This window comes from Lepidochelys olivacea (genome assembly GCF_965140295.1).
Source record: "Lepidochelys olivacea isolate rLepOli2 genome assembly, chromosome: 5".
NCBI classification, from domain to species: Eukaryota; Metazoa; Chordata; order Testudines; family Cheloniidae; genus Lepidochelys; species Lepidochelys olivacea.
The window spans coordinates 21,221,745-21,248,932 of record NC_140415.1 but is presented as its reverse complement, the minus strand read 5'-3'; the positions used below and the strand labels follow the sequence as shown (position 1 = coordinate 21,248,932).

Genomic DNA, 27,188 nt, shown 5'->3' with positions numbered 1-27,188 from the left:
CAGCAGAGGTGAATGTACAGGGGCTCCTATGATTAGTTAAAGGTCTGTCAACCTCTCTGGAACCAAGCTGCTTTTTATGATTTCCTCATTAAGCTGTTTTGTCATGTGCAATTATTTCTTACGGGTGGGATGCTAACCCTGTTCAGCACCCGTGTCTGTGCTATCCATAACCCTTAGGGCAGGAGATGGGTCGGGGCTACTTTACGAGTCACCCAGCTCCTCTCCGGCGCACTTTCAGCAGCGGTGGCTGCGACTCTCCGCGCCAAGGTGCGCGCTCTCTCCCCACACAAGCCCGGCTGGTGGGAACCGGGCCCCGGCCTGCTCCCCGCAGGCGCCGATCCGCTCCGGCCCAGCGCCTGGCACCAGCCGCCGTCGGGGCGTTCCGAGGCTTCGCATTCCGCGCGCCCCGGGCCCCGCCAGCCCGGCTGAGATCCCCCTGCCCGCCTGGGCTGCCCAGCGCCCCCAGCCGTGTCCGGGTTTTGCACTCAGCCAGATTTCCAGCAGCTGAAGCACCGCGCCTCCCGGCGCCCAACAGGTCCCTCCAAGGCGGAAACCGGGCCCCTGGCTCAGCCGCAAGGCGGAGCCTCTCTCCCGGCGCCGGGGACAAGTGCAGGGGCGCAGCCCTGGCTCCAACCCCGCAGCCGCAGCGAGCGACCAATCCCGCCGCGGCGCACCCGGGCCCTATCGGGGCCGGCCCCGCTGCCGGGCCAATGAGCTCCCCGTGCCGGGGCGGGGCTGCGGCGAGGCGAGGCGAGGCGAGGCCCGGCCGCAGACTGATGCAATCCGGTCGCCGGAGCGCTGGGGAGCCGCCTGCTGCACCAGCCGCTGCCGGGCCGGGCGCGTGGGGAGTCTCCGCTGCCGCCATGTCCGCGCTGCTCATCCAGGAGGCGGGCGAGCTGGCCCTCGGTGAGTCCCCGCGGGGCGTGAGGCAGCGCGGGGAGGCCCTGGCCCGGCGCCCCCGGCCCGGCCCTGGGGCCCGCCCCGGCCCTGGGGCCCGCCCTAGTGCCTGGCCCGGCTGAGCAGCTCCGCGCCGCGAAGGACACGTTGCTCTAGAGTCGGTGTTCCTGGTAGGCGCGCTCTGGTCCCTCGCCTGGGGAGGTGCTTGGCCTGCCCAGGCCCCTCGTCAAAAGGGCAAATCCCCTCGTGGGTCAGTCAGTGGTGAAAACACGGCCACCAAAGAGTAGGAGTAAAGGGTCGGTTTTCATCGTGGAGAGAGGTCAGTAGCGGGGTTCCCCCGGCCAGGGACCGGTGCTGCCTAGTCCACATATTCGTTAGCGATCCGGGGGGGGGCGGGGGGGGATAACGGGTGAGGTGGCAGTTTGCAGATGATGTAAAATTAATCGAGATAGTTAAGTCCAAAGTCTTTAAAACAAAGGCAAGGAAGTATTTCTTCACATAATGCACAGTCAACACGATGAACTCGTTGCCAGGGGATGGTGTGAAGGCCAAAAGTGTAAATCTGGTTTTGCGTTTTCTTTTTAAAGAGAAGTTCATGGAGGATGAGTACATCAATGGCTATTAGCCAAGATGGGCACGGATGTAACCCCATACTCTGGTTGTCCCTAAACCTCTGACTGCCAGAAGCTGGGCTTGGATGGCAGGGGATGGATCACTCAGAACTGTTGACTTCCTCTGTAGCATCTGGCACTGTCAGCTGTTAGAAGACAGGGTAATGTGTTAGATGGACCATTGGACTGACCTAGTGTGGCAGCTCTTATGAGGTGGCTGAAAGGTCCCTTCACAGCCTGCTGCTGGGCAAGAGGCAGTGCTGTTGGAGGCTTGTGTATGCTAAAGAAGTGGGCACTGACCAGTTCTGGGTTGAGAGAGCTGCACCCATTTCCTAGTGTGTCTTCCCGCTATCTCCATCAGTGTCCTGATGCAGGAAAGGAGCTGTGCTAGACACCATCAGAAAGGCAGTATGTGATGTGTAAGGGATTAAATCAATTCCAATAGGCAGCATGGACAGTCCTTTTCCTTGGCTGCCATGAGGCACTTCAGTGCTGGTTTGTTTGTTTTTAATTTGATCAATTACTTCCCCTATGGAAGTATGAGTCACTGTTGTATCATTGCAACTAAAAAGTTTGTCCTCCAAACATGCTCAGTTAATTTTTTACAACGTTTTAAGACACACTGTATCCCAAATGCTTTATTGTAATAAAAACTAAACATTCATCCCCTTTAAAACAAACAAAAAGGGGACTTCGATTTGAGTGACATGCTGGTTATCTTATGCTAAAACTTCGGTGGAATTTCTCAATGTTATAGATGACAATTTCTTCACTCAAAGCCAACCTGGGGGGATTCTATATTAGACCTTGTGTTAGGGGCTTATTCCTTCACCCGCATACTTCCCTGTTCCTTCTCGCATGAACAGAGAGCAACAATACCCGAAGTCCAGAAGGTGGAAACAATTTTGATGTTTATTGGGGTGAACTTCCAGCAAGCATGATTCCAGTTTCCTTCCTTAGTGTCCCCCTTCCCAGCTCTGACACCACAGAGCCTTACCCGTGTCCCTGTTCCCATTCCCCCTTTAGCAAAACATTCCCCCCCCCACTTACTGAGTGACTACAGACTACATAGTAAAACTTGAGTTCTGCTTAGCTGTACTTTAACCAATCATTTTCCTGAAATTTAACGAGCCAATCCTAACATACTATAACATGATTATTTAACCAATTATATCCCACACCTTAATTAGTTTACACCCAGCAAAATTAATTATACAGCAGACAAAGAAATAATCACAGAACCAGACAGAGATTATACTGACAAACAATAGGGAAAATGGAGACCACAGTGATAGAACAACACAGAAATGAGGATTTCACATCCCCGCTATTGATAAGTGAGTTCTTGCCAGACAGGATGCTATCAGACTAAGTTTCCTTTTACATTTTCTAGGCACTTCCCTTTCTCTGGAGGCGATAGGCCATTATCAGGACAGGATTGTATTCCTAACAGCCCAATAGCACCTTATTTCAATGTGACTAGTTTGGAATATGAGGATGTGACCATTCGCTTCCCAGCTTTTGGCTGCCTCTGCTGCTTAGCCAGAGGCCTTAGCCTAAGAACAAGGCCTCAGACTGTCACAGTAAGAGAAGGCTCTTACGCCGGCAGACATTGATTTTGATTCTTTCTTTTATACCTCTATAACTAGCTAAAGTAATAAGAACACACCTAAATTCTTAGAGTATAGGCCTTTGCAGACAGGTCTGAATATCTATATCCTAACACCTTGTTCTAATAGATAAAGAGGAACTGATCACAGAACTAAAAGTTAATGGTAGCTTAGGTACAAGTGATTGTGACTTGATCACATTTATAATGTGCAAGCAGAATAAAGTCTAGACAAGTAATATATATACTTGGTGCTTTCATAGGGCCAATTTCACAAAGCTGAAATCAATTATGAGTCAAATCAGCTGGGAGGAATAATTTAATTGAAAAATGTGAATGATAATTGGGAATCATTTCAGAACACTTTCGTAGATGCCCTGAAAAGCCACAGTTCCACAGCTGAGGAAGAAGGCTGTGTTGATTAAAAAAACAACCTGGTTCAGAGTGGAAGAGAAGGCAGCTGTAAAATAAATAAATAAGATAAAATAAAATGGAATAAAGGGGAAGTTAATAGTAATGACTGTAAATCAGCAGTTAGGAATTGTAGACAATTGATAAGGGAAGCCAGGGGACACAAGGAGAAATTTATGGCAAGAAGGAGTTTTTAAAATATATTATGAACAAAAAGAATCCTGACAACTGTATTGGTCCATTGCTAGCTGGAATTCTCAAAATAACACAGAAGAGACAGAAATGTTAAATATTTGTTTTTTATTTGAATTTAAGAATTGCCATAATAGGTCAGACCAAAGGCCATCTAGCCCAGTATCCTGTCTTCCAACAGTGACCAATGCCAGGTGCCCAAGAGGGAATGAACAGAACAAGTAATCATCAAATGATGCATCCCTTGTCGCCCCTTCTCAGCTTCCGGCAAACAGAGGCTAGAGACACCATCTCTGCCCATCTAGTTCTTTTTTGAACCTTGTTATAATCTTGGCCTTCAAAACATCCTCTGGCAAAGAGTTCCACAGGTTGACTATGCGTTGGATGCAGAAATACTTCCTTTTGTTTGTTTTAAACCTGCTGCCTATTAATTTAATTTGGTGACCCCTAGTTCTTGTGTTATGAAAAGGAGTAAATAACACTTCCTTATTTACTTTCTCCACACCAGTCATGATTTTATGAACCTCTATCATATCCCCCCTTAGTCATCTCTTTTCTGAGCTGAAAAGTCTCAATCTTATTAATCTCTCTCTGTGTTAAGTTGCTTGTAGTCTTAACTACATATGTGCTGGTTACTCTGCAAAGACACCACTATTGAGTTAATAAGAACATAGGAATTGCCATGCTGGATCAGATCTAAGATCTGTCTGGCCTAGTATCCTGTCTCTGACCGTGGTCTGCATCAGAAGCTTCAGAGGAAGGTGTAAGAAACCTCAATAGGAGGATGGGGTTACTAGTCTATATCTACACTACAGAGTAAGCCGGGGGTTTGAACTACAGCTCAAGCCTTGCCCCCCTCCCCCCCCAATTAATCTACAAACAAATTGCACTAACCCTTGGCTTGGTCCCAGGACCCCACAGGTGTGGAGGGTCCGAGCCTGAGTCAAGCCAGGACCCAGGGTTCGAGCCCTGTTGCTTTGCAGTGTAGATGCTGTTCCAAAAGTATTCTACAGGCTGACTTTCTTTGTCCTCTGTCAGTGGTTTGGTGGACAGTCAAGTTTTCCCACACTGCATCACACACAAAGGGCTGTTGCTGCCACATTTTGGGAGGGTGCTAGGAAGTCTGAAGATGTGGGCAGTTGGACTCAGGCCTGCCTAATGCAGTGAAGACCCTGGAGCCCCAGGTAGGAACCAGGGTTCACCAGTTCCTAACCTGGGGTCACAAATGAGTGTTGACACTCAAGCTCTAGGTTAAGAAACCCAGGGTCTGGGAACTTACATTGCAGTGCAGACATGCCCTAACAGTTAGAGATTCTCGTGAGACCTGAAGCATGAGGCTTAATGTCTCTCCAAAAACATGTCTTCATTAATTATGGTGATGCTGAATATTCTTGATAGCTATATAAATATCCAATCCCTTTTAAAATCTTGCCAAGTCTTGTGCTTGCTTTAAAATACCTATATATGCTGCTCCTATATTACAGGAGAGATGTACGTTTCTGAACGTGAGGGCTGCGATTCTACTGGCGATGGAACAGAGAAGAAGCCTTTCAAAACGGCTCTGAAGGTATCTGCAGAAAACACACACAGTCTATTTCAAGTCATGTTGTTTCAATTCAGGACAAACAGCCAATTATTTAGGGAAATATTGTAAACTAGTGGTGGACCAGATTTGATCTGAATGGATTTTTAAGCAGCTGTTCTCTTTAAATGTAAATCATATATATCTTAACATCTGGTCATCATTGATGTGTTTTGTAAACGTAGAATGTCCACCATATTATCTCATTGACAGTCTGGCTTCAGTATTCTTATGATAAAACTGACTTTGCACTTTTTTTTTTTCCCTTTAAGGCTTTGATGACAGCGGGAAAGGAACCATTTCCTACTATTTATGTGGACTCGCAAAAAGAAAATGAGGTGATGTAATTTAAATGGATATTTCTAATTAAATGAGGTATTAAGGTTCCTATTTTTCAAGACACAAATAACTTCTTTCTCTTCCCCTCCTCCCCATATCTCACCGGATTCATCTAGAGATGGGATGCTATTTCTAAGTCACAAATGAAGAATATCAAAAAAACATGGCAGAGAGAACAAATGAAGAATGAAGCTAGGGAGAAGAAAGAGGTGAGTTATGAATACTGCCAAGTCAGCTCATTTAGAAATTAAAAATAAAAAAATCCATCTTAGTTCCTCTGAAAATGACATATGCTAATCCTGCGTGTGCTGATATAGCGGTGGATGAAGGCTGTAGCAGGCAAAGTGATCAGTAGTGCACTAGTCAGAATTACAGCCTTTAAGCCCACCGCTTGTGTGCCCAGATAGTTTAATTTCGCCAGAGAAGGGCAGAGAAAGTTAAATGTAATTGGCCCTATTCTATCCTTGGATATATGGTTTGACTCCCATTGATTTTACTGTATATGTTAGTTACTTGTTTTCACTTCATCAAGACAAGCAAATGGTCTGCGTCAGGGCTGGGATGAGTTTCTATAAATTTTGGATGTGAATGTGGATGTCTCTAAACTCCTCCAACCTTCTCTAAACCAGGTTAAGAGCACTTCTAGGAAGTGTTTCATGTCCTGGGGATCGCACCCATGTATCTTAGGGCAGATTTTTGACATATTGTAGCAGTGCTGAGATTGTATGTAAGCATTCATCTTTAGAGATGTACATTACAGTTACGTATTGCTGTCCGTGGAGAGTGATACTGGAATAAATAACCTGATTGTAGTTATCGTTAACACCAATACATGACCAATACGTCATTTATGGAAAAACTTCTTATAATTAGGCAGAAGACATTTTGCGACGAGAGAAAAACCTGGAGGAAGCTAAGAAAATTACCATCAAGAATGATCCCAGTCTTCCAGAGCCTAAATGCGTGAGTGAAATCTAATGGATAAGAAGCCCCTGTAATAATCTCTTACTTATATTTATAAACAGCATGATTCTGAGGTGTGCTCTGCATCATCACCAGCTGTTGAAGACTACGATACTGTTCTTTCCTTGAGATTTTATTCTCTCTGGTCATTAGCATATGCACCTCACAGTTCGCTGAGCCTGCTTGACTTTAATTTTGGATTCTCCCAGTACATAGGCACCAAAGGAAAAGAGCCAGGCTGTACTTCTGTTTGAAACAGCCTAATAAGTTTTTGTTGGTTTTTTTAATTGCTAAAAAGACATTTGTTTAAAATCTGCCCCCAACAGAAGAGCTTTTGCGATGATGGAGGAAATATTGCTGATTTGAAAAACATACTGAATTAATATCCAATATGTATAGGCCCAAGTTCTACTTAATTACATTCGTACAGCGACACTGAAGTCAGTGAAGTTTGGCAAGTCTAAATCAGAGAGGAATTGGGAAGCAAAACATAAACATTCTGCCAGATCACAATCTTGAAGACACTTCTTACAGCATGTGTGAAAGAATTTTGCTTTGAGATTTCCACTGCAACATAAGCAAACAGTGTGCACAGTTGTACCAAAGTCAATCTCTTGTCTTTCCCTGACCAATGCACTGACACAATTCCAAGTTGCAGATGGCTGGGGCTTTAAAATCTGTTAACCGATAACTAGATAAGTCTCTCTCTCTGAAGAGCAACACCAGCCTGCCAGTTGGAGAGTCAGCCTGACCACATGAGTGCCTCAACAGTGACTTTGCAATGGGATTCAATCAGTACCAAAATAAAATGCATCAAAGTGCCAGTTACCTAAAATTCTAATTCATTATCCTCTCTCTCATTTTGACTTCTAACTGAACTCCTATTTTACTGAGTAGTTTTAAAAATTAGTGCAGAAAAGGCTCTTCAGACCTCCCGGGTGAAGGAAAGCTGTATGTTCAAGGTCTTTTGCGCAGATTGATGTGGCAATTTGGTATATATTCAAGTATAAGTAATATCTGAGAGGCGAACTTTTGCGTGTGCTGACTGTTGTTGTATTCAAATAAGATGTAAAACCAAATTCCTGATCACTTGTGGTCATTAAAGTTCCCACTTTGCTATCTGACAAAGTAGGACTGTTAAGCAGAATGTAATAACCTAACATGAAATTTGGTTAGGACATCAGAGGTGCTTGAACACAAGCCTTTCTATTTTTAACTTGGTAGGATATTCTTCCCTTGGTGCCCTAAACTGTCGTGCAGTATTGATGGGTGCTGTTCAATCCCTGTTGTGTTCTACCACGGATGTCTGTGCATTTCAATGGTTAGAAGAAGCTGTTTCTGGGGGCATATCCCGTATGCCCATGAAGCTGTGGAAATGAAAGGCACTGTCTAAATGTCAGTTTGTTATGATTTTAATCCATGCTTTACAGGTGAAGATTCGTGCTTTAGAGGCACACAGAGGCCAACGAGTGAAGGTTTTTGGCTGGGTCCACCGGTTACGTAGACAAGGTAAATAGCTACCCCTTAAAAGTAATTGAGTCAATGCAAAGAGGAGGAACAAGTAGTAGTAATCCAAGGTGTAGAGTATAATAGGCCGCATTCTGGCTCACCTTGCTCATGCTAGAAAAGCTGGGAGGTGTGTGAAAAATGAACAGCTTCTGTAGCACCTGGTAAAGCTGTCCGTCCTAATCCTGGATCCACTAATGCTTCATAGATGTCCTCTGTCAGGTATCCTAGAAGGATTGAACTTGATGTGACCTGGGGATCGGGGTGTGATGCTGGCTGTCCTGTCTTAACAGCAATTCCTATTGCATGGCATGCTGTGCAATCTGTTTCTTCCCAGAAGGAAAAACTTGAACAAGAGGGCTTTCTTTAGTTGTGGATGGGAGGGACTACATCATTTCCCACACAATAGCTGTAATTTGGGCCTTTATATTCAGCACCTGTATATAGCACCTCTGTATGGCCAGTCCAAAGGGCCTGGCCCTGAGAACATCCAATACTCCTTGTCAAATTATTGGAAGTAAAATCCTGACCCTATAGATATCGATGGGAGTTTTGCCATTAACTTCAGTGGAGCCAAGATTTTGACCTGGCAGATTTGGATGCCTAACACTTCCTAGGATTAGGCTCTACATATGACTTCATCTTTCATTATCTTTTGGTGTAAAAAACACAGTTGTGTGGAAAGGGTTTTATCATCCAACAAATGGTTTAATGTGTAGTTCTGGTATTTATTAGTGATCATGAGCAACCCTTAACAGACAAACCCTGAAAACAAACTGCCTTGGTAACGTTTGCTGGGTGTGGGCCTGTTGAACTGAATAAAGTAATAGTTTTGTCTGACGAGTCTGGGTTTTTGTTTTTGTTAACTAGGAAAAAATTTGATGTTCCTCGTGTTAAGGGATGGCACAGGATTTCTGCAGTGTGTCCTGTCAGATGAACTGGTGAGTTGCAGGGTTTTATTCATCCGAGAGTGCTAAAGGAATTGGCGGCTGTGATTGTAGAGCCATTGGCCATTATCTTTGAAAACTCGTGGCGAACGGGGGAAGTCCCTGATGACTGGAAAAAGGCTAATGTAGTGCCAATCTTTAAAAAAGGGAAGAAGGAGGATCCTGGGAACTACAGGCCAGTCAGCCTCACTTCAGTCCCTGGAAAAATCATGGAGCAGGTCCTCAAGGAATCTATCCTGAAGCACTTACACGAGAGGAAAGTGATCAGAACAGTCAGCATGGATTCACCAAGGGAAGGTCATGCCTGACTAATCTAATCGCCTTCTATGATGAGATTACTGGTTCTGTGGATGAAGGGAAAGCAGTGGATGTATTGTTTCTTGACTTTAGCAAAGCTTTTGACACAATCTCCCACAGTATTCTTGTCAGCAAGTTAAAGAAGTATGGGCTGGATGAATGCACTATAAAGTGGGTAGAAAGTTGGCTCCTATTGTCGGGCTCAACGGGTAGTGATCAATGGCTCCATATCTAGTTGGCAGCCGGTGTCAAGTGGAGTGCCCCAAGGGTCGGTCCTGGGGCCGGTTTTGTTCAATATCTTCATAAATGATCTGGAGGATGGTGTGGATTGCACTCTCCGCAAATTTGCGGATGATACTAAACTAGGAGGAGTGATAGATATGGTGGCAGGTAGGGATAGGGATACAGAGGGACCTAGACAAATTGGAGGATTGGGCCAAAAGAAATCTGATGAGGTTCAACAAGGACAAGTGCAGGGTCCTGCACTTAGGACGGAAGAATCCAATGCACTGCTACAGACTAGGGACCGAATGGCTAGGCAGCAGTTCTGCGGAAAAGGACCTAGGGGTGACAGTGGACAAGAAGCTCGATATGAGTCAACAGTGTGCCCTTGTTGCCAAGAAGGCCAAGTGGCATTTTGGGATGTATAAGGGGCATAGCCAGCAGATCGAGGGACGTGATCGTTCCCCTCTATTCGACACTGGTGAGGCCTCATCTGGAGTACTGTGTCCAGTTTTGGGCCCCACACTACAAGAAGGATGTGGATAAATTGGAGAGAGTCCAGCGAAGGGCAACAAAAATGATTCGGGGACTGGAACACATGACTTATGAGGAGAGGCTGAGGGAACTGGGATTGTTTAGTCTGCAGAAGAGAAGAATGAGGGGGGATTTGATAGCTGCTTTCAACTACCTGAGAGGTGGTTCCAAAGAGGATGGTTCTAGACTATTCTCAGTGGTAGAAGATGACAGGACAAGGAGTAATGGTCTCAAGTTGCAGTGGGGGAGGTTTAGGTTGGATATTAGGAAAAACTTTTTCACTAAGAGGGTGGTGAAACACTGGAATGCGTTACCTAGGGAGGTGGTAGAATCTCCTTCCTTAGAAGTTTTTAAGGTCAGGCTTGACAAAGCCCTGGCTGGGATGATTTAATTGGGGATTGGCCCTGCTTTGAGCAGGGGGTTGGACTAGATGACCTTCTGAGGTCCCTTCCAACCCTGATATTCTATGATTCTATGATTTTGTTCTGCAGTGCAAAAGAGAAACGATCAATACCGAGTGTTATTTCTTTTATATGCCCCACTTGAAAGCTTGACTTAAACTTTTCATAAAGGTTTAATGAATTAAACCATAGTATGGTTAAGGGGTCTCTCTTTCTCACTCATACCACTGGAGTTTTTCTTTTTCACAGAATGAGTTAACGATGGGATTATGAACCTTCTTTCTTTATCTCTGGACCCTTGTAGAGTTTGTACTCTAGCTGTAAATTAAAATATCTTTGTCTGTCTCTTTTTCTATAGTGCCAGTGTTACAATGGAGTGATCCTCTCTACAGAGAGCAGTGTGGCGGTGTATGGTACATTAAACCTTGTTCCTGAAGGCAAGCAGGTGAGGGAGTTAGTTGCGGCTGTGAGTTTGCTTTTTTCCCCACCACTCCCTACCCACCCATCACTCAGTCAGATGGTACAATATGGCCCTTTTTGGGAGGGGCAGGGAAGGTGGAGGGAGCAGGGGGAAAGAACTTCTTAATTGATTTCAATGGGGGTTGCTGCTCAAAAATTGGCTGCATGATATGGCAGAGAGAGAGTGTGTGTGTGTGTGTGTGCATGGATTTGTGCGTGCGTGCATTCATTCTAACTGGGTAATATTTCTATTTTATCTTTTAGCTGAAATTGCATTTCCTTAGGGTACTAGTATGGTAGAGTATTGTCTCTAAATATAGACATGGCTTTAGTTTTCCTAAAAAGCAAGATGGATTTTTTTTTTTAAAGAATTGTTTTAGTGGTAATGTGGTGCTTCTCAACTCTACTCTCTAGCTGAGATTTGTGCTTGTAGGCTCCCCTCTATGCAAGATAACCTGTGGGATCATGGAGACTTTAATTTGGCCTTTCAAAAAAAAAATTTGAGGGGGACACAAAACCACGTAGCCTGAAAACTGGCCTTTAACTGTGTTTGTGTTCTTCAATGATGATTTCAGCATCATTGATAACGGCTGGAAATGTATAAAAATACAATAAGGTTGTAGACCAAAAACCATAAGTGTTTATACTTTAGTGCCTTATAATTGATCATGTAAATTTGAGATTGGAACGATTCCATTAACACTTATGAATTCTTTCACATCTGAAGCTAGGGCCATTTCTACAATAAGTAACTTCATAAAGGATACCCATAAAAGGAGTTCAAACTGAAGCTAGGGCTGAGAAATTTTCCAGGAGTTCCTATGGGGAGATAAACTGGATGAGAATGATCCAAAGTTTCAGGATATCCTAAAATATTGTAATGTATAGTAAATATAACTCCCATAAAATGAATTAATAGTAGGACATTTGTTTTCAAATATCTTCAGTTGCACTTAGTCTAATTCAGTTATAAAATGTCTTCTGCAGAATAAATATAAATCCATATTGTAAACCAATGCTTGAATATAGTTTCTTGATGTTTGTTGGATTTGCTGGAGGGGAAATTCAGAGAATGAAAAACAAAAGAGAAGGCTATTCTGATAGTGCTCTAAGTAGCTATTAAAGAGCCAACTTTGAAGAAGATTAGGCTGTTCAACTAACCACTAATGTTAAGAAAGAATGGGACAAATTCTGCCTAATTTGCACTCCCAGCAACCCCACTGATACTCAGTTTTCTAGGTTCTGCCCTCTGATTCACTGAGTTCCCATAACTATGGCACAGTCTACAGTGAGACTTTCAATTATGTTGTGGGCCCTTCCTGGAGAATAGTTACATATGGGTTTTGTTAGAAAGGTATTAATTTATTCAGAAATTTCATCATACAGTGAAAATGTATTTACTTCTGCACAAACACTTGTGTACATTTTATTGAGTCTAGCAAGTTTGGAAAAGGGGAAAAAGGAAATAGGGCCAAACAAGTCACAATCTGGACTATCTAATCTCTGTTTCACTGAGTTTAGGAGCCATGTTTGAATACAGTTCAGCAAACCTATTTCCAAAATGCACTTGCCAGCCAGTGTGTGAACATGGCCCAACAGTGTTAGACTTGTGTTTTTAAAAACCTGGGCTACAACATGCTGTCTGACAGTATCCACACTGGTGGGCAAAAGAGAGTTAGAAACCTATTAGCTGGAACCGTGTGTTTAAAACAGGTTGTAATCCTCCTTGTCGCTCTGAGATGACAGACTGCATCCATAAGAGAACTTGTGAACCCAGTCCCAATTGTATTGGAGCTTATAGCTGCTAGTATCAAGTTAAAATTATATTATCAGGTCAGAAATAACTTATTTTAAAAGCACAATAATGTCCTTCCCTTTGTTAGTAATAATACCTGAGAATATTAAACTCTAACTTCTAACTATTTTTTGTACTTTTTGTTTACTATTTATATTCATTAGCTCATTATTACATTATTGTCTCTGTCATTTTGGACAGCGAAAGCCAGATAGAATCAGAAAATGAAATTTTTGCCTTAGCAAATGGTATGATGTTTGGGATTATGACATTATAGCATATGCTACTTAAACTCCAAAATGGACAATTTGTTGTTTCCTTTTTCAGCAGTTAGCTAAAATTAGTAATGGGAGTGTTTTCTGCTTTCATATGGGCGTGAAATTCAACGCAATGCAGAAAGCTCAGAAAAGCCCCCACGTCCCATGCAAGCCCTGGGATGAAATTCCTCCATAGTCTATATATGGTGGTCCTTCCACCATCATATGGTCAACTCCCATTGACTTTAGTGAGAGTTACATGTATCCTTCAGCGGGAGGAGACGGGACAAAAATATACAAAGGTCAGAATGCCTTAGATTCCTGTCAAGGGTTAACTTGTACACCGCCTCCCAAATGTGGGTATTTTCATGGGAGTGGGGAGAGGAGGGATTTTTCACTGTTTTCACAAGAGTAGCTGTCATTTGGGAACATTGACAAGATACCTCAGACCATGCAAGTTCTGATGATGAAAATCTTTTACACTGAGTAACTTTTTATTAATCAGCAGTAGCACATAATGCCACTGTAGTTAAATCAGTGGATCTCAACCCAGTCTTGGGTTGCAAATCATTTGTCTAAAGGTGGCATTGTTGAATTTACAAAAAATGGCAATTTAAAAGCATTGCCTTTCTCAGTAGGCCTTGAACATCTAGGGCCAAAACAGAGCTCTTAGCAACAGAGTAAGTTAGATTATCAAGTTACCATTTTTAGGTGACAGTACCAAACTTCTAATGTGTATGTTGTTTCTTATAAAACCCATAGGCTCCAGGAGGCCATGAGTTGAGTTGTGACTATTGGGAGCTGATTGGTCTGGCTCCAGCTGGAGGGGCTGATAACCTGATCAATGAGGAATCGGATGTTGATGTGCAGCTTAACAACAGGTATATGATGATCCGAGGAGAGAATATGTCCAAAATCTTCAAGGTGCGCTCCATGGTCATACAGTGCTTCAGGGATCACTTCTTTGACAATGGATATTACGAAGTAAGTATAGCTTTCTTTCCTTCTTCAGAGCCTCAGTGAAGCTTTTAGATATACTTTATAGACTTTGATATTGAAGTGAATTACACAAAAATTACTTGTCAATTAGGAGACCACTTTCTGACTGGTTTTATAGACATAATTCTTAACTTAGTAACGAGGTTTTATTTAACAGATCACTCCACCGACACTAGTCCAAACACAGGTTGAAGGAGGCTCCACGCTATTCAAACTGGATTATTTTGGCGAAGAGGCATACTTGACACAGTCATCCCAGCTGTACCTGGAGACCTGCATCCCCGCATTAGGAGACACGTTTTGTATCGCCCAGTCGTACAGAGCTGAGCAGTCCAGGACGCGCAGACACCTGGCAGAGTATGGGAATAGTTGTAGTATAAGTATGCATGTGTTTAGAGAGCAAGGGAGCAGCAATCAGTTAGGAACAATAGGACTCTGCGAAAAGGAAGGTAGAGCATTATGTTAATATGCAAGGGGCTGACCAAAGCTACTTTTGGAAATGTCCTATTCCCAAGGTAGAGGCAGAGCATTAGAGGAGACTTTCACGCCTCTTCTCCAATTTGTCCAGGTGGAGAATATCTTTTATTGAGCTTCTGTTGTTGGAATATGCTGTGGATGCCATTGTGTAACTTGTGAAGGGAATAAGGTTATAAGTAGGGCTGTCAAGCAATTAAAAAAATAATCACAATTGCACTGTTAAATGATAATAAAATACCACTTATTTAAATATTTGTGGATGTTTTCTACATTTACAAATATACTGATTTCAGTTACAACACAGAATACAAAGTGTATAGTGCTCAGTTTATATTTATTTTTGATTACAGATATTTACACTGTAAAAAAAAATGATAATTTTCAATTTGCTCATTGCAAGTACTGTAGTGCAGTCTTTTTATCATGAAAGTTGAATTTACAAATGTAGAATTGTGTGTAAAAAAAAAAAAAAAAAAAAAAAAAAAAAACCAAACCCTGCATTCAAAAAGAAAACAATGTAAAACTATAGTGCCTACAAGTCCACTCAGTCCTACTTCTTGTTCAGCCAATCACTTGACAAACAAGTTTGTTTACATTTACAGGAGATAATACTGCCTGCTTCTTGTTTACATTGTCACCTGAAAGTGAGAATAGGTGTTCACATGGCACTGTTGTAGCCAGAGTCACAAGAAATTTACGTGCCTAATGCTCTAAAGATTTATATGTCCCTTCATGCCTCAGCCACCATTCCAGAGGACATGCGTCCATGCCGATGACTGGTTCTGCTTGATAATAAGCCAAAGCAGTGCAGACTGATATAGGTTCATTTTCATCATCTGATCAGATGCCACCAGCAGCGGGTTGATTTTCTTTTTTGGTGTTTTGCATTCTGTAGTTTCCGCATCAGAGAGTTGTTCTTTAAGACTTCTGAAAGCATGCTCCACACCTCGTCCTGCTCAGATTTTGGAAGGCATTTCAGATTCTTACGCCTTGGGTCAAGTGCTGTAGCTGTCTTTAGAAATCTCACATTGGTACCTTCTTTGTGTTTTGTCAAATCTGCAGTGAAAGTATTCTTAAAATGGACATGTGCTGGGTCATCATCTGAGACTTCTGTAACATGAAATATATGGCAGAATGTGGGTAAAACAGAGCAGGGGACATACAATTCTCCCCAAAGGAGTTCAGTCATAAATTTTAATTAACACATCATTTTTTAATGAGCATCATCAGCATGGAGGCATGTCCTCTGGAATGGTAACAAAAGCATGAAGGGGTATACGAGTGTTTAGCATATCTCGCATGCTAAGTTCCCTCTAAGCTGTGTGGCCGTGCATCTGCCTATTAAGCACCATGCAGGCGCTCAGGGCTGCAGCAGAGAGATGTCTCTCCTCAAGCCCCAGATCTGCCGTAGTGCCCCTTCTCCAGCCCCAACCCAGCTGCGGCTGCGGGGACAGGCGCTTGGCCCTGCCGCAGCTGAGGGAGAGGCGTGTCCCTGAAATCCAGGTGCTGCTGCAGGGAGAGAGAGATGGGGGGGATCCTCACTCCCCACCGTAGCCCCGGGGAGACCCACTGCACCCCAAACCCATCATCCCCGGCCCCACCCCAGAGCCTGCCCCAGCCCTGAGCCTCTCTTCCCTGGCCCCACCCCAGAGCCTTCACCCCCAGCTGGAGCCCTCACCCCCTGCACCCAATGCTCTGCTCCAGCCCTGAGCTTCCTCCCACATTCCAAACCTCTCGGCCCCTCCCTGCCACATGAGTTTTGTTATGTGCACCAATATGGAGGTGATCACACATCACCTCCATATTGGTGCACATAACAAAATTCATTCCGCATGTGGGTGGGAAAAACTACAGGGAACACTGTTGGCATGTAAATACCTTGCAATTCCAGCTACAAAAGTCTCATGCAAATGCCTGTTCTCGCTTTCTGGTGACATTGTAAATAAGAAGCGGGTAGTGTTATGTCCCATAAATGTGAACAAACTTGTTTCTTTGCAATTGGTTGAACAAGAAATAGGACTGAGTGGACTTGTAGGTTCTAAAGTTTTACATTGTTTTGGTTTTGAGTGCAGTTATGTAACAAAATCTACATTTGTAAGTTGCACTTTCATGATAAAGAGATTGTACTACAGTACTTTGTGTGAGGTGAATTGAAAAATACTATTTCTTTTATCATTTTTAGAGTGCAAATATTTGTAATAAAAATAAATATAAACTGAGCACTGTACGCTTTGTATTCTGTGTTGTAATTTAAATCAATATATTTGAAAATGTAGAAAAACATCCAAAATATTTAATAAATTTCAATTGGTATTCTATTGCTTATCAGTGCAATTAAAACTCGATTTATCGTGATTAATTTTTTTGAGTTAATCACGAGAGTTAACTGTGATTAATCGACAGCCCCAGTTATAAGTTAAAAGTGTAGGGAGGAAGGGGGCAAAATGGCAATTCGGATGAAATCCTCCCTTCTCATAGGGAGATTGTCTTCATTACTCAAGTCCTCTTGCTTCTGCATGGCTGATGAAAGGGGGGGAAGTGTCTTCATTCTCACGACGAATAGTGATGTGACCTTGTTCTTCAGATATACTCACATTGAAGCTGAATGTCCTTTTATGACCTTTGAAGACTTGTTGACCCGTCTGGAGAATTTGGTGTGTGATGTAGTGGATAGAGTTCTGAAATCGTCTGTATCAACCTTCCTATATGACCTAAACCCGGTATGTGGTGGTGTGGCAAGCAGTCCTGAATATTCACTTCTGTTTGGCAAGAAATATGACTTAATGTCCCTCAGAACCTCAGTCTAGCTTCCTTTGGCAGCATATTTGCACAGGGGGTGAACAGAGCACAGTAGTGAGCTCTGATCATTTGTAAGACACTGACATCAAAAGGAGTCCAGCCTCTGCAAGGCTGATACCTACATCATGCACGGATAGGGGTGGTGGTGGTTTATATCTTAAAGTCTCAGGATAAGCTGTTTGAATTCCAGAAGTGCCTAGGAGCCCCATTCATGCATCAGGTAGCCTTTTATTTTGCTTAAAGTGAATTTGATGATGTATTACACCACCATGCATTCAGCTCTGGTTGCTACAGTTTCAGACTCACCAGAGTGAAATTGCATCTGGTGCTTTTCTCAAATTTGGGGACTCTAGAAACACACACAGTCTTATCTGTACTACAAGTTTTATTAAGCAATAAGTTACAATTACCCATGCATATAGAAATCTGACAAAAACCTATGCAGTAATTATAACTGTAGTCACACTCACATCCTCAAAGATATTCTAGGGTCGAGCGGACCTCTCAATAGATGATCGTTGCTAGAGGGATGGTTCCTGCTGGGGCTTCCTGTGGGCTCGTCCCTTGGGTCTTCCCACTTTTACCCAACAATGGAACCCTCTTTTATAGAGTAATTCTCACCACACCTAACACATATGCATGAAGATGTCAGACTCTTTTCCTTATCTGTACTTCCACACCCCATAAATATGTCCTGTTTTTCATAGGTTGTTCTTAGTTCCTCTTATTCTCATTAGCATCTCTGCATACCATGTTCTCTGTGGTCAGGACAGTCATTGAAAGATGTTCCAGTCAGGTGTTTCGCGGTCTTGGACAATACATTGCTGTCTATTACAATCCATTTTTTCGTAATATCACCTCTTGGCACATCTTATTCAGTAACCTTACGACCTTGCTGCCACAGGGTTATTCCTATGTCACCCACTCACGTCAAGCGTTCTTAAGGCTATGGCCTAGTATGGCTAAGCTAAAATCTTATAGGTCTCAGCCTGTAGGCCTTGCCTTCCAGCCACGCTTTACTTCTATACCTAATACACACTCGTCACTCCTAAATACTTATCTATCCTGTACTTCTTTATAATCCTACCATTTAAATCTATAAACATTGATTATATATGAAATGGCATATAAATTGACCATAACATCACATAATACAGTGACAAATGGATGATAACCTGAACTAATTGGTTACAGCCAAAACCCCACTATGCTAGGTACTGTACAAACAGAACAAAAAGATTGTTCTGCCCCAATCTAGATATCTGACGAGATACAGGTTGGAGACAGACAGACAGGAAGCATGAGGAAACAGACAATATTAGCCAGTTACTTGTGCGGTTTCTAAGCGGAGACACAGTGCTCAGTAAGGCTGGTTCATACTCCTCATCCTGTCTGCAATGACCCACCTTACTTCATTGTCTTCTTAATTTCCCTCTTATAGCCAGCCAGTCTCCTCTCAGTCACTAGCCAACTCATTCATGTTGTATAGAGACCAGAGCATCTCCAGTTTCCTTGGCTTGTTCTGATAAGCACTGCCTTCCTCCTACTTGTTTAGTCTCTGCTAAACCTGCTCAGGACCTGGGTTTGGGGGAGGTGAGATACAGCAAAGGCCAGAGAGTGTGGTCTTCCCTTAAAGAGGTGAATGTAGCAAGTCTGAACTTGCTGCAAGTACAAGTTCTGACCCAGTCCTGTATCCCAGCAGATGGAAACTTTCTCTTGTCATAGTGTCCAGTAGTGCTATCTGCAGTATGCCTTGGAGCTGGTGCTGATGTACCCAATGCATCCATGCACAGAGGGGGCCAATGGCCAGAGTGGTACTGTATCCTGGTTCCTGCAGAGAGCATTCTGTGGGTTCAGAAAGCTGCATGTGGAGAGGGATAGATGCTCTGTGTGCACACACTCACTCACCACCCTAGACACCACCAGATATTTACCTAAGTCTCCCATAGAGGCAACTGCATTGCATTAGTGCACACACCATCCAGGTAAGGTCCAAGAGCTGTACAGGGAGCCTCACTGGCACAGCTCTTCTGGGTGGGAGGTGTAAGGGAGACCTAGTGGAGGCATGAATCAATTATTTTAAAAAATAATTAAACAATCCACTTTATTAAATCAATAACAACTAAAGTAAGTTTAAAAAAAGCAATTCCTCCATGGTTTGAGTTGTTTCAAACAATGAATGGAGAAATCATACATTTACTATATAAAGAAAAGGAGTACTTGTGGCACCTTAGAGACTAAAATTTATTTGAGCATAAGCTTTTGTGAGCTACAGCTCACTTCATCGGATGCATCCCATGAAGTGAGCTGTAGCTCACGAAAGCTTATGCTCAAATAAATTTTAGTCTCTAAGGTACCACAAGTACTCCTTTTCTTTTTGCAGATACAGACTAACATGGCTGCTACTCTGAAACCTGACCTTTACTATATGTTAGCCTAGAATTGGTTTGTTGCCTCCCATATTCAGACAATTTAAAGCATGGTTCTATTATCAAAGGATTCTTTGTCAAATTTGCTCTGTCTCAAAGTTCTTTCTAAGCATCACAAACTCTTCCTTGGATCTGAAAGCCCAGCTGTATTTATTCTGGCTACAGCATCTTTTCTAGTTTGTTTCAGGGGAAGAATCTTTATTACTAATTTGTCTAAAGCATGAGCTAAAAAATAGTCTGGCTTGCTCTTTTTAAGCCCTACTGGCTGTGCACTGCTAACAGATAAGCTTCTGTTGTTCACCAAAGTGAGCAAATAAGACTCTGAACATAGACAGGGAATAGATCTCCTGAGTAGGAAGGTGCTTTTTTTTATTAAACCTGGCTACTTTCCTAACTCTAACTGCACTGCTAAAAGGAAATGACCTTTCAAACAACACTAATGTTTTCATGTGTATCTAATCTTACATTGCAGAACTTCCAGCCCCCAAAACGCCCTTTCAAACGAATGAACTATACAGATGCCATTACATGGCTAAAGGAACACGATGTGAAGAAGGAAGATGGCACTTACTATGAATTCGGAGAAGTAAGACCCTTTTACCCTCTATTCTTTTGATATATTAAGAGATTGGAGCTCAACTCTGAAAATTTAACATACTTGTGGTTTCTTTCTAAATTTTGTGACTGGATCATAATGCAATAAATGCAAACAGTGATTTTATAAAGTACCTACTGACTTCTTTTTTTGATATGGCCTGGTCTTCTAGCTGTCTAAAGAGTAATGTTGATCAGTGGAGCCAGGATTTCCTTAAGTCAATGTCTTTGTCCTCCTGAATACTAGGTTTCAGAATCTATTCTCTGGTTTGAAGACGTGTGGAGGGAATGTGGCCTTTAAGATGCTCTGAGCCTGAGGATCCATAGGGAAATCCACATGAGTCTTGGGTGGAGGAGGAAACCAAATGCAGACACACATCCCCTCTGCCTGGCATTCCCTCATGTGTTGTGCTAACATTTTCCTCCCATTGCTGTGTACTACACTCCTGGTAGTGCAGGATAAGTAGAAAGACTGGATTCCACTGGGTTGGAAGGGAGCCTGCCTTGTGGGTAAAAAAAAATAAAATAAAATAAAAATGGCAAAAACACATTATTTGAGATTAAAACTTTTGGTCAAAAATGTTTTAGAAAATTGAGAAATTTGAATAAAATGTTTTGGTCAAAAATTTGTGTTTAGGGTACACTGAGGAAGAAAAATTTAAAATGTAGGTTGAAAAATTGGATACATTGTATTTTGCTTTTTTAAAAAAAAGTGGTCAAATTTGTATTATTTCAGTCAAAACACCAAGAAATTTGGATCAGGAAAGTTTTGTTATTTTGGTCCCAAAAGTTTTTAATCAAAAAGTAGAGAACTTTTGGTGAAAAGGTCCAACCTCCTTCTTCTTGTTGTCTTTTAACTTCCAAACTGTATAGTACCTGTGCTTTTAGTTGTGGGGTATTTTTTCTCCCTCTACCCGACTCCTCTCTGGATTTAGAGCCCTTGGCACCCTTTTCTGTGCACAGCAAGGGAAACAAAATTACACTTTTGTGACCTTGACATAGTCTAAATCCTCAGAGGGGCTGTGCGTCTGCAGCTCCTGGTGCAATCAGTGAAAGCCCCAGGTGCTCCATCCCTTTTCAGCATCTGGCCCTGAGTTTCTAGTGTCTGGTTTATCTTTACGTTTTGCCACACAATGTGGCATTCTTTATTCATCGCAAATAAGGCTAAAGCTGCCTCTGGTTGGAATTGTCATGTCTTTGGTGCTGTCAGTGCCTGCCTTAACCTAGAATTGAGAGGGAAATCATGTTATATTTTAGATTTCTAATATAACTTCTACATGTATTTAAATCACAGGCAACAATGGAAGTGAACATTGACCCACACACATGGTTGTTACATTTGTCATTAATTGAAGAAGCATTGCTTGTATCTGTTGGAATTAGACCTGGTTTACACTACAGAGTTAGGTGAACATAAGGTAGTTTACGTCGACCTAATTATGTCGGTCTACGCTACGGCCTTGATTCCGCTGTAAGAGCCCTACTACACCGACATAATTCCCCCTCCATGAAAGGTATCGGGCTTATGTCAGTTAGTTAGGGTGATGCGGTGCTGGAGCCGTGAAATTGATAAGAGGCTGTTTTAGGCTTTCTGCTATGAACCCCGTGTCTGGCACACAGCTTGGGCTGTCACCCCAGGGCGAGTGGGGGGCTCCCGGTTCCCAGCCAGGCTAGTGCTCTTAAGTTGGTGGAAGCACTGCTGGGGAGGATGTGAACCACTGGCAGAAGGAGGGCAGTGTGGACATGACACTGCAGCTAACCTAACATAGGTTGACTTAAGTTTGTAGTGTAGATGTGCCCTTAGTTTCTTTCCATCCTGCACCACTTATTGCAATCAAAGGCAACCATTTAGAGAATGGTCATAAAAGGTGGAATTCCAGTCTGGGTGAGTTTAAGCTGAGCTTTGATTTTGATGGAGTTGAGAACCCATGCTGTATAAAATAGATGAAATACTACAAAAAAGGGATATTTCATTGTAGTTGCATTTTATGTTAGATCATGTGAAACATATGTTACCATAGATTTGACTGTATGATACTTAATGATTATTAAATAAAGTTACTTATAGCAAAGGCAGAAAATACTAGCAATCTAACTAGTATTAAACTGTGCCTGTTTTTATTATTAATAGTAAAACTGCTGAATTGATTTTAAAAAAAAGCAACAACTTCTGGAGTGTATATTGCTAGGTGTCCTTCAACATTCCTTAGTAACTTCAAAGTTAGGAGGGTTTTGATGTAGTGGTACATATAATTGGACTTTAACTGGTCATTCAAGATATTCATATATGCAATATATAGATCAAAGGAAGTGCTTAAACAGTTCTTAGCAGTGAGACCTAATGCCCATGGAATATGTAGCACACCTGGGTTTCAGGGCCAGATAAAACTAGCTTCTGTGTAACAGTAACTGTGATCAACTCCACATTCTTCTCAGTTTCCAGTCTGGGACTGGCTTAGTTTTTCCTAGTGTCTTAGCTGTTATCCTCTGATATGTAGTGAATGTTCTGATGCAAAATAATTTTTTCCTGATTTAACATCTTGGAGTTTGATTAAAATTGCTTCCCCCCCACAACCCCTGCCCAAAGCCTTCCTCATGTCTGTGTTGTTATACTGTGTTCTTTGTGCCTGGGAGAAAAGCCTAGCGCTGAACTCAAGCAGTGTCTGGCCATAAATGTTAATAAAATCTTGTTTAACCTCAGGATATCCCAGAAGCTCCTGAGAGACTGATGACAGACACCATTAATGAACCAATCTTGCTGTGTCGATTTCCTGCAGAGATAAAATCCTTCTACATGCAGCGTTGTCCTGAGGATTCCAGGCTTACTGAATCTGTCAGTTTGTATCACACAGTATCCTTAGTTTCTTTCTGGGATTGGGAGGGTGCTTGTGTGTGTGAATGCACATAAAAATATAATAAATGACAGGGTGGGAGAGTCAAGTGGGATAGCTTTCAGTGAAATAATAATTTTGCATGTGTCTGTGCATGGCTTGTTTGCCTTAAAAAAAGAAATATTGAAGTAACTGTATACCTGCCTTGAAAATAATAAATGTCAGCAGTTGACTAGGGCTTTCGTTTAGTCTGATTACACACACTATATAAAGATAGTATTCAGTCTAATAGTGGGAGGAAAAGAACAGTCTTACGGTTAAAGCACAGGACCAGAAGTCAAGAGAGCTGGGTGCTATTCTTAGCTGTGTATGAGGAAAGATTAAAAAGACAGGGACTTGCTCAGCTCGGAAAAGAGATAACTAAGGGGGGATATGATAGAGGTCTATAAAATCATGAATGGTGGGGAGAAAGTGAATATGGGAGTGTTATTTATCCCTTCACATAACACAAAAACTAGGGGTCACCCGATGAAAATAATAGGCAGCAGGTTTAAAACAAAGAGAAGAAGGTGCTTCTTTACACAACGCACAGTCATCCTCTGGAACGGGTTGCCATGAGATGCTGTGGAGGCCAAAAGCATCACTGGGTTCAGAAAAGAATGAGAGAACTTCATGGACGATAGATCCATCAATGGCTGTTTGCAAAGATGGTCAGGGACGCAACCCCATGCTCCACGTGTCCCTAAACCCCAGCTTCTGACAGTTGGAGGTAGTGTGACTGGAGATAGTCACTCAAAATTGTCACGTTTTGTTCATTCCCTCTGAAGCTTCTAGCACTGGCCACTGTCTGAGACAGGATAGTGCACTAGATGGACAGTTGATCTGACCCAGTAGGGCCATTCTTATGTACTTGGATAAGTCAATCAGCCTCTCTGCTCAAATTCCCCTCCTGTAAAATGAGGCTAATAGGACTTGCCATCCTCCTTAGAATGTGCCTGAGAAGTGTTATCATGCTAACCTTTTAAGCCTATGATTGTTTTGGGGTTGCCCCCCACACACACATTTCAAGTAGCTTATATGTAATAGTTTGTGACCTCCTGTCTTGTCTGTTTTAGGTTGATGTATTGATGCCCAGTGTTGGTGAGATAGTTGGAGGCTCAATGCGTATCTGGGACAGTGATGAGCTACTAGAGGGTTATAAGCGGGAAGGTATTGACCCAACACCTTACTACTGGTATACAGATCAGGTACGTGAATAGATTTTACTCCCTGCATGTCAAATACAGAAGGTGTGGCTTTTTCAGATCATGCTAAAATGATAGTAAAAATTAATCTGAACCGTTTATTTTAGAGGGATCAGGACTTCTCTACCTTTTGGCCACTTGACCCATTGCATCTTGCAACTGGTTGCTACCTGTGGCAAGGTAGTTTTTAGGCTACTGAAATTGCTTTTGCTTGCTGCAGTGCATAAAGCGTCTATTAGAGCTACCTGCTTAGAGGCTTCAGTGCAGCCTGGAAATGGCTGGGCATGTGAGTGCAATTCCTTTGGAAAGTCTTCTGCCCCTGCTTTGCCTGTTTGAAAGGCAGTAGTTCCCTTTGGCAGCTTCCAAGTATAAAATATTTTTGCAGTCAGTGGACAGAAGAGTAATTTAGTCTATTGGAAAATGAACAGTCCATCAGCAGAGGTTGCGGTGGGAGGGGAATGGGGTGGAGAAGGACAAAAGGGCGGGGGGGGGGAAGTGTAGTGTAAAGAGTTGTCTTTCACCTTCCTCTTTCCCACTCCTTTCTTTTCCGGATAATAAATATCAGGAATCAGACTCCTGCTCATTCAATGGGATGAGCCCATTTTAGTTTCCCCATTTATCGTTCAGGATATGAGCCCCCGAGTGTGATATTTATCCCCGTGTAGATAAGTAACAACAGGTTGATGCATTTTTTAAAATATTTCCTCTTTGCATTTTGTTCCATAGCGTAAATATGGCACATGTCCTCATGGTGGGTACGGCTTGGGCTTAGAACGCTTCTTAACATGGATCCTGAACAGGCATCACATCCGTGATGTATGTCTGTACCCACGCTTCGTCCAGCGCTGCAAACCTTAACCACTTCCTCAGGAGAAATTCAACAGAAAATCAAAGCAACTTCTAAAATCCTACATGTGAGGGGGGGAAAAACAGTACACTATGTCATCCTACAGTCCGTCTAAAGGCAAGAGCTATTCTTCCTTGTTGCTTGAGCCATAAAGAAGTAGTTTTACTAAAACAACTATCTAATGTAGCAGGTAAAATTCTGCTTATTTGGAAGGTAACATCACTTTAAAAAAAAATCTGCAGAAAAATTGCTGTTTTGTCGTTTTAAAAATCTGGTTGGGGCATTGCAGCTTTTAGCTCACAGCATAGTTTTCATATTAGATTGACATTTGAAACATGCAGTGTACAGTACTTAGCATGCAACAATTATTTCTCCTGTGACTTTAACATTCAACCTATATGTATCTTAAAACATTGGGGCATTTGATTTTCTTTTAAAAGAAACTGGGTTTATGTTCTGTCTGCGGTTTGGGGATTGTTTTGGTTAAATTAAAAGGCAGATCATTTAAAGTTACAAATACTATTGTGTATTAATATGAGAGTGTGCAGCAGAAGTTTATAAAGATGGAATTGTGTAAACTGTTAGAAATACGATCTTAGAACATTTTGAGCCCAATCCTTCACTTACCCAAACAAAACTCACTGCAGTCAGTAGGAGTGTAGGATTGCGCGCATCATCCTCACACAAAAAGATCTGCTTTCTTTTGATAGAGTTCATTAATTTGGAAATGATGGCTTCAGTTTTGCAAGGTGCAGAGCACCCTTCTCTGCTTTTGATGTCTGCCAGAGATCAGTGGTCTACACCTTGCAGAACTGGGCCCTTTACCGGGATCAGCCGTTGTACAGCCTACATGCTGAGATAGAATGAGGTGAATGTATTCTTAGAATGTTGTGTCTGGCTTCTCCTGTACACCTACATGTTTGAGTTCCCTTAATCGGTTGGTCACTGTTTGACACATAAGAAAACTGAATTTTAAAGACACTGATACAATTTGATAACTTTGAAACTGAAATAGTTTAATTTCAGCATTATATGATTTGGATTAGTGTCCTCTTTAAGAGTATTTTAATCTAAGGAGCATATTTTCATAGGTCAGTAATGTCTTGTCTCCCAGATGGCTCTATACTGACTAAAGTTTGGGTAATGGGCTTAGTGTACTGTTTCTGCTTCTCCTCTATGGATTCCCTCAATGATTGTAATCAAATGTTACTTAATTATTAAGTGTTTTGAGCTGTCAGAATGCATTTTAATCATAAATTAGATAAATTTTACTGGAACAAATAGTAGGTGGATTATTTGAGACCTATTTGGATACCTGCCTTGGGACCTAGTCTGGACTTTCCATCTACACTGTATTTGTAAATTGTTAAACTTCACATTTCTGTAGCAAAATTTTGTTTTTCCTTTTAGAATTTTGCATGTTGCACACACAAATCAGTTCAATCTGCTAGTCAATAAATTTAGCATAACATACAAAAATGTGTTCAGGGTAATAACTTTTGGACTGTCCCCTTTTTGTACTTGTTCTTTTTTTCTCAACGTATTCCACCCTGTCAAAGGACATGTCTACAGGAGAAGACTCAAGAAAGTTGAACTGAATTAACTACTGGTGTGAACTGAAAGCACATTAATTAAAGTGCATTAAACCTACTGCTCTTGCTCAGAAGTAAAACGGCATTATTGCTTTAGCTTAATCAAAAGTCTGCAGCTGGCCCAGGTCAGCTGATTCAGGTTCACAGCCCACTGGTTCTGGGGCTAAAAAAATGGCTGTGTAGACATTTGAGCTTGGGTTGGAGCCTGAGCCCTGGGATCCTCGACCCTCACAGGCTCCCAGAGCTTGGGCTCCTGTCACAACAATTTTTAGCCCTGCAAGCCTGAGTCAGCTGACCCGGGACAGCTGCGGCTAAGCTGCAGGGCCTTTATCCCCATGTAGATGTACCCTTTGA

The 27,188-nt window shown here is 42.3% G+C and overlaps 1 protein-coding gene across 1 annotated transcript; it reads left to right on the top strand.

The window, feature by feature from the left end:
- Positions 1-695: 695 nt before the first annotated feature.
- NARS1 (asparaginyl-tRNA synthetase 1) lies at positions 696-26,721 on the top strand. The gene is made up of 15 exons (XM_084628685.1): positions 696-906; positions 5,205-5,287; positions 5,575-5,640; positions 5,758-5,850; positions 6,515-6,604; positions 8,035-8,113; positions 8,981-9,051; positions 10,870-10,956; positions 13,785-14,006; positions 14,179-14,378; positions 17,083-17,218; positions 20,199-20,312; positions 23,022-23,153; positions 24,267-24,398; positions 25,122-26,721. Exons 1-15 carry the CDS (start codon positions 711-713, stop codon positions 25,251-25,253), a joined length of 1,833 nt encoding a protein of 610 aa, XP_084484811.1. The 5' UTR covers positions 696-710; the 3' UTR covers positions 25,254-26,721.
- Positions 26,722-27,188: the final 467 nt, after the last annotated feature.

Coding starts and splice junctions, on each gene's coding strand:
- NARS1 (XM_084628685.1), top strand. CDS start 711: ATGAGCTCCCCGTGCCGGGGCGGGGCTGCGGCGAGGCGAGGCGAGGCG. Junction 17,219..20,198: donor TCCTATATGACCTAAACCCG/GTATGTGGTGGT, acceptor CTTACATTGCAG/AACTTCCAGCCCCCAAAACG. Junction 20,313..23,021: donor CTTACTATGAATTCGGAGAA/GTAAGACCCTTT, acceptor GTTTAACCTCAG/GATATCCCAGAAGCTCCTGA.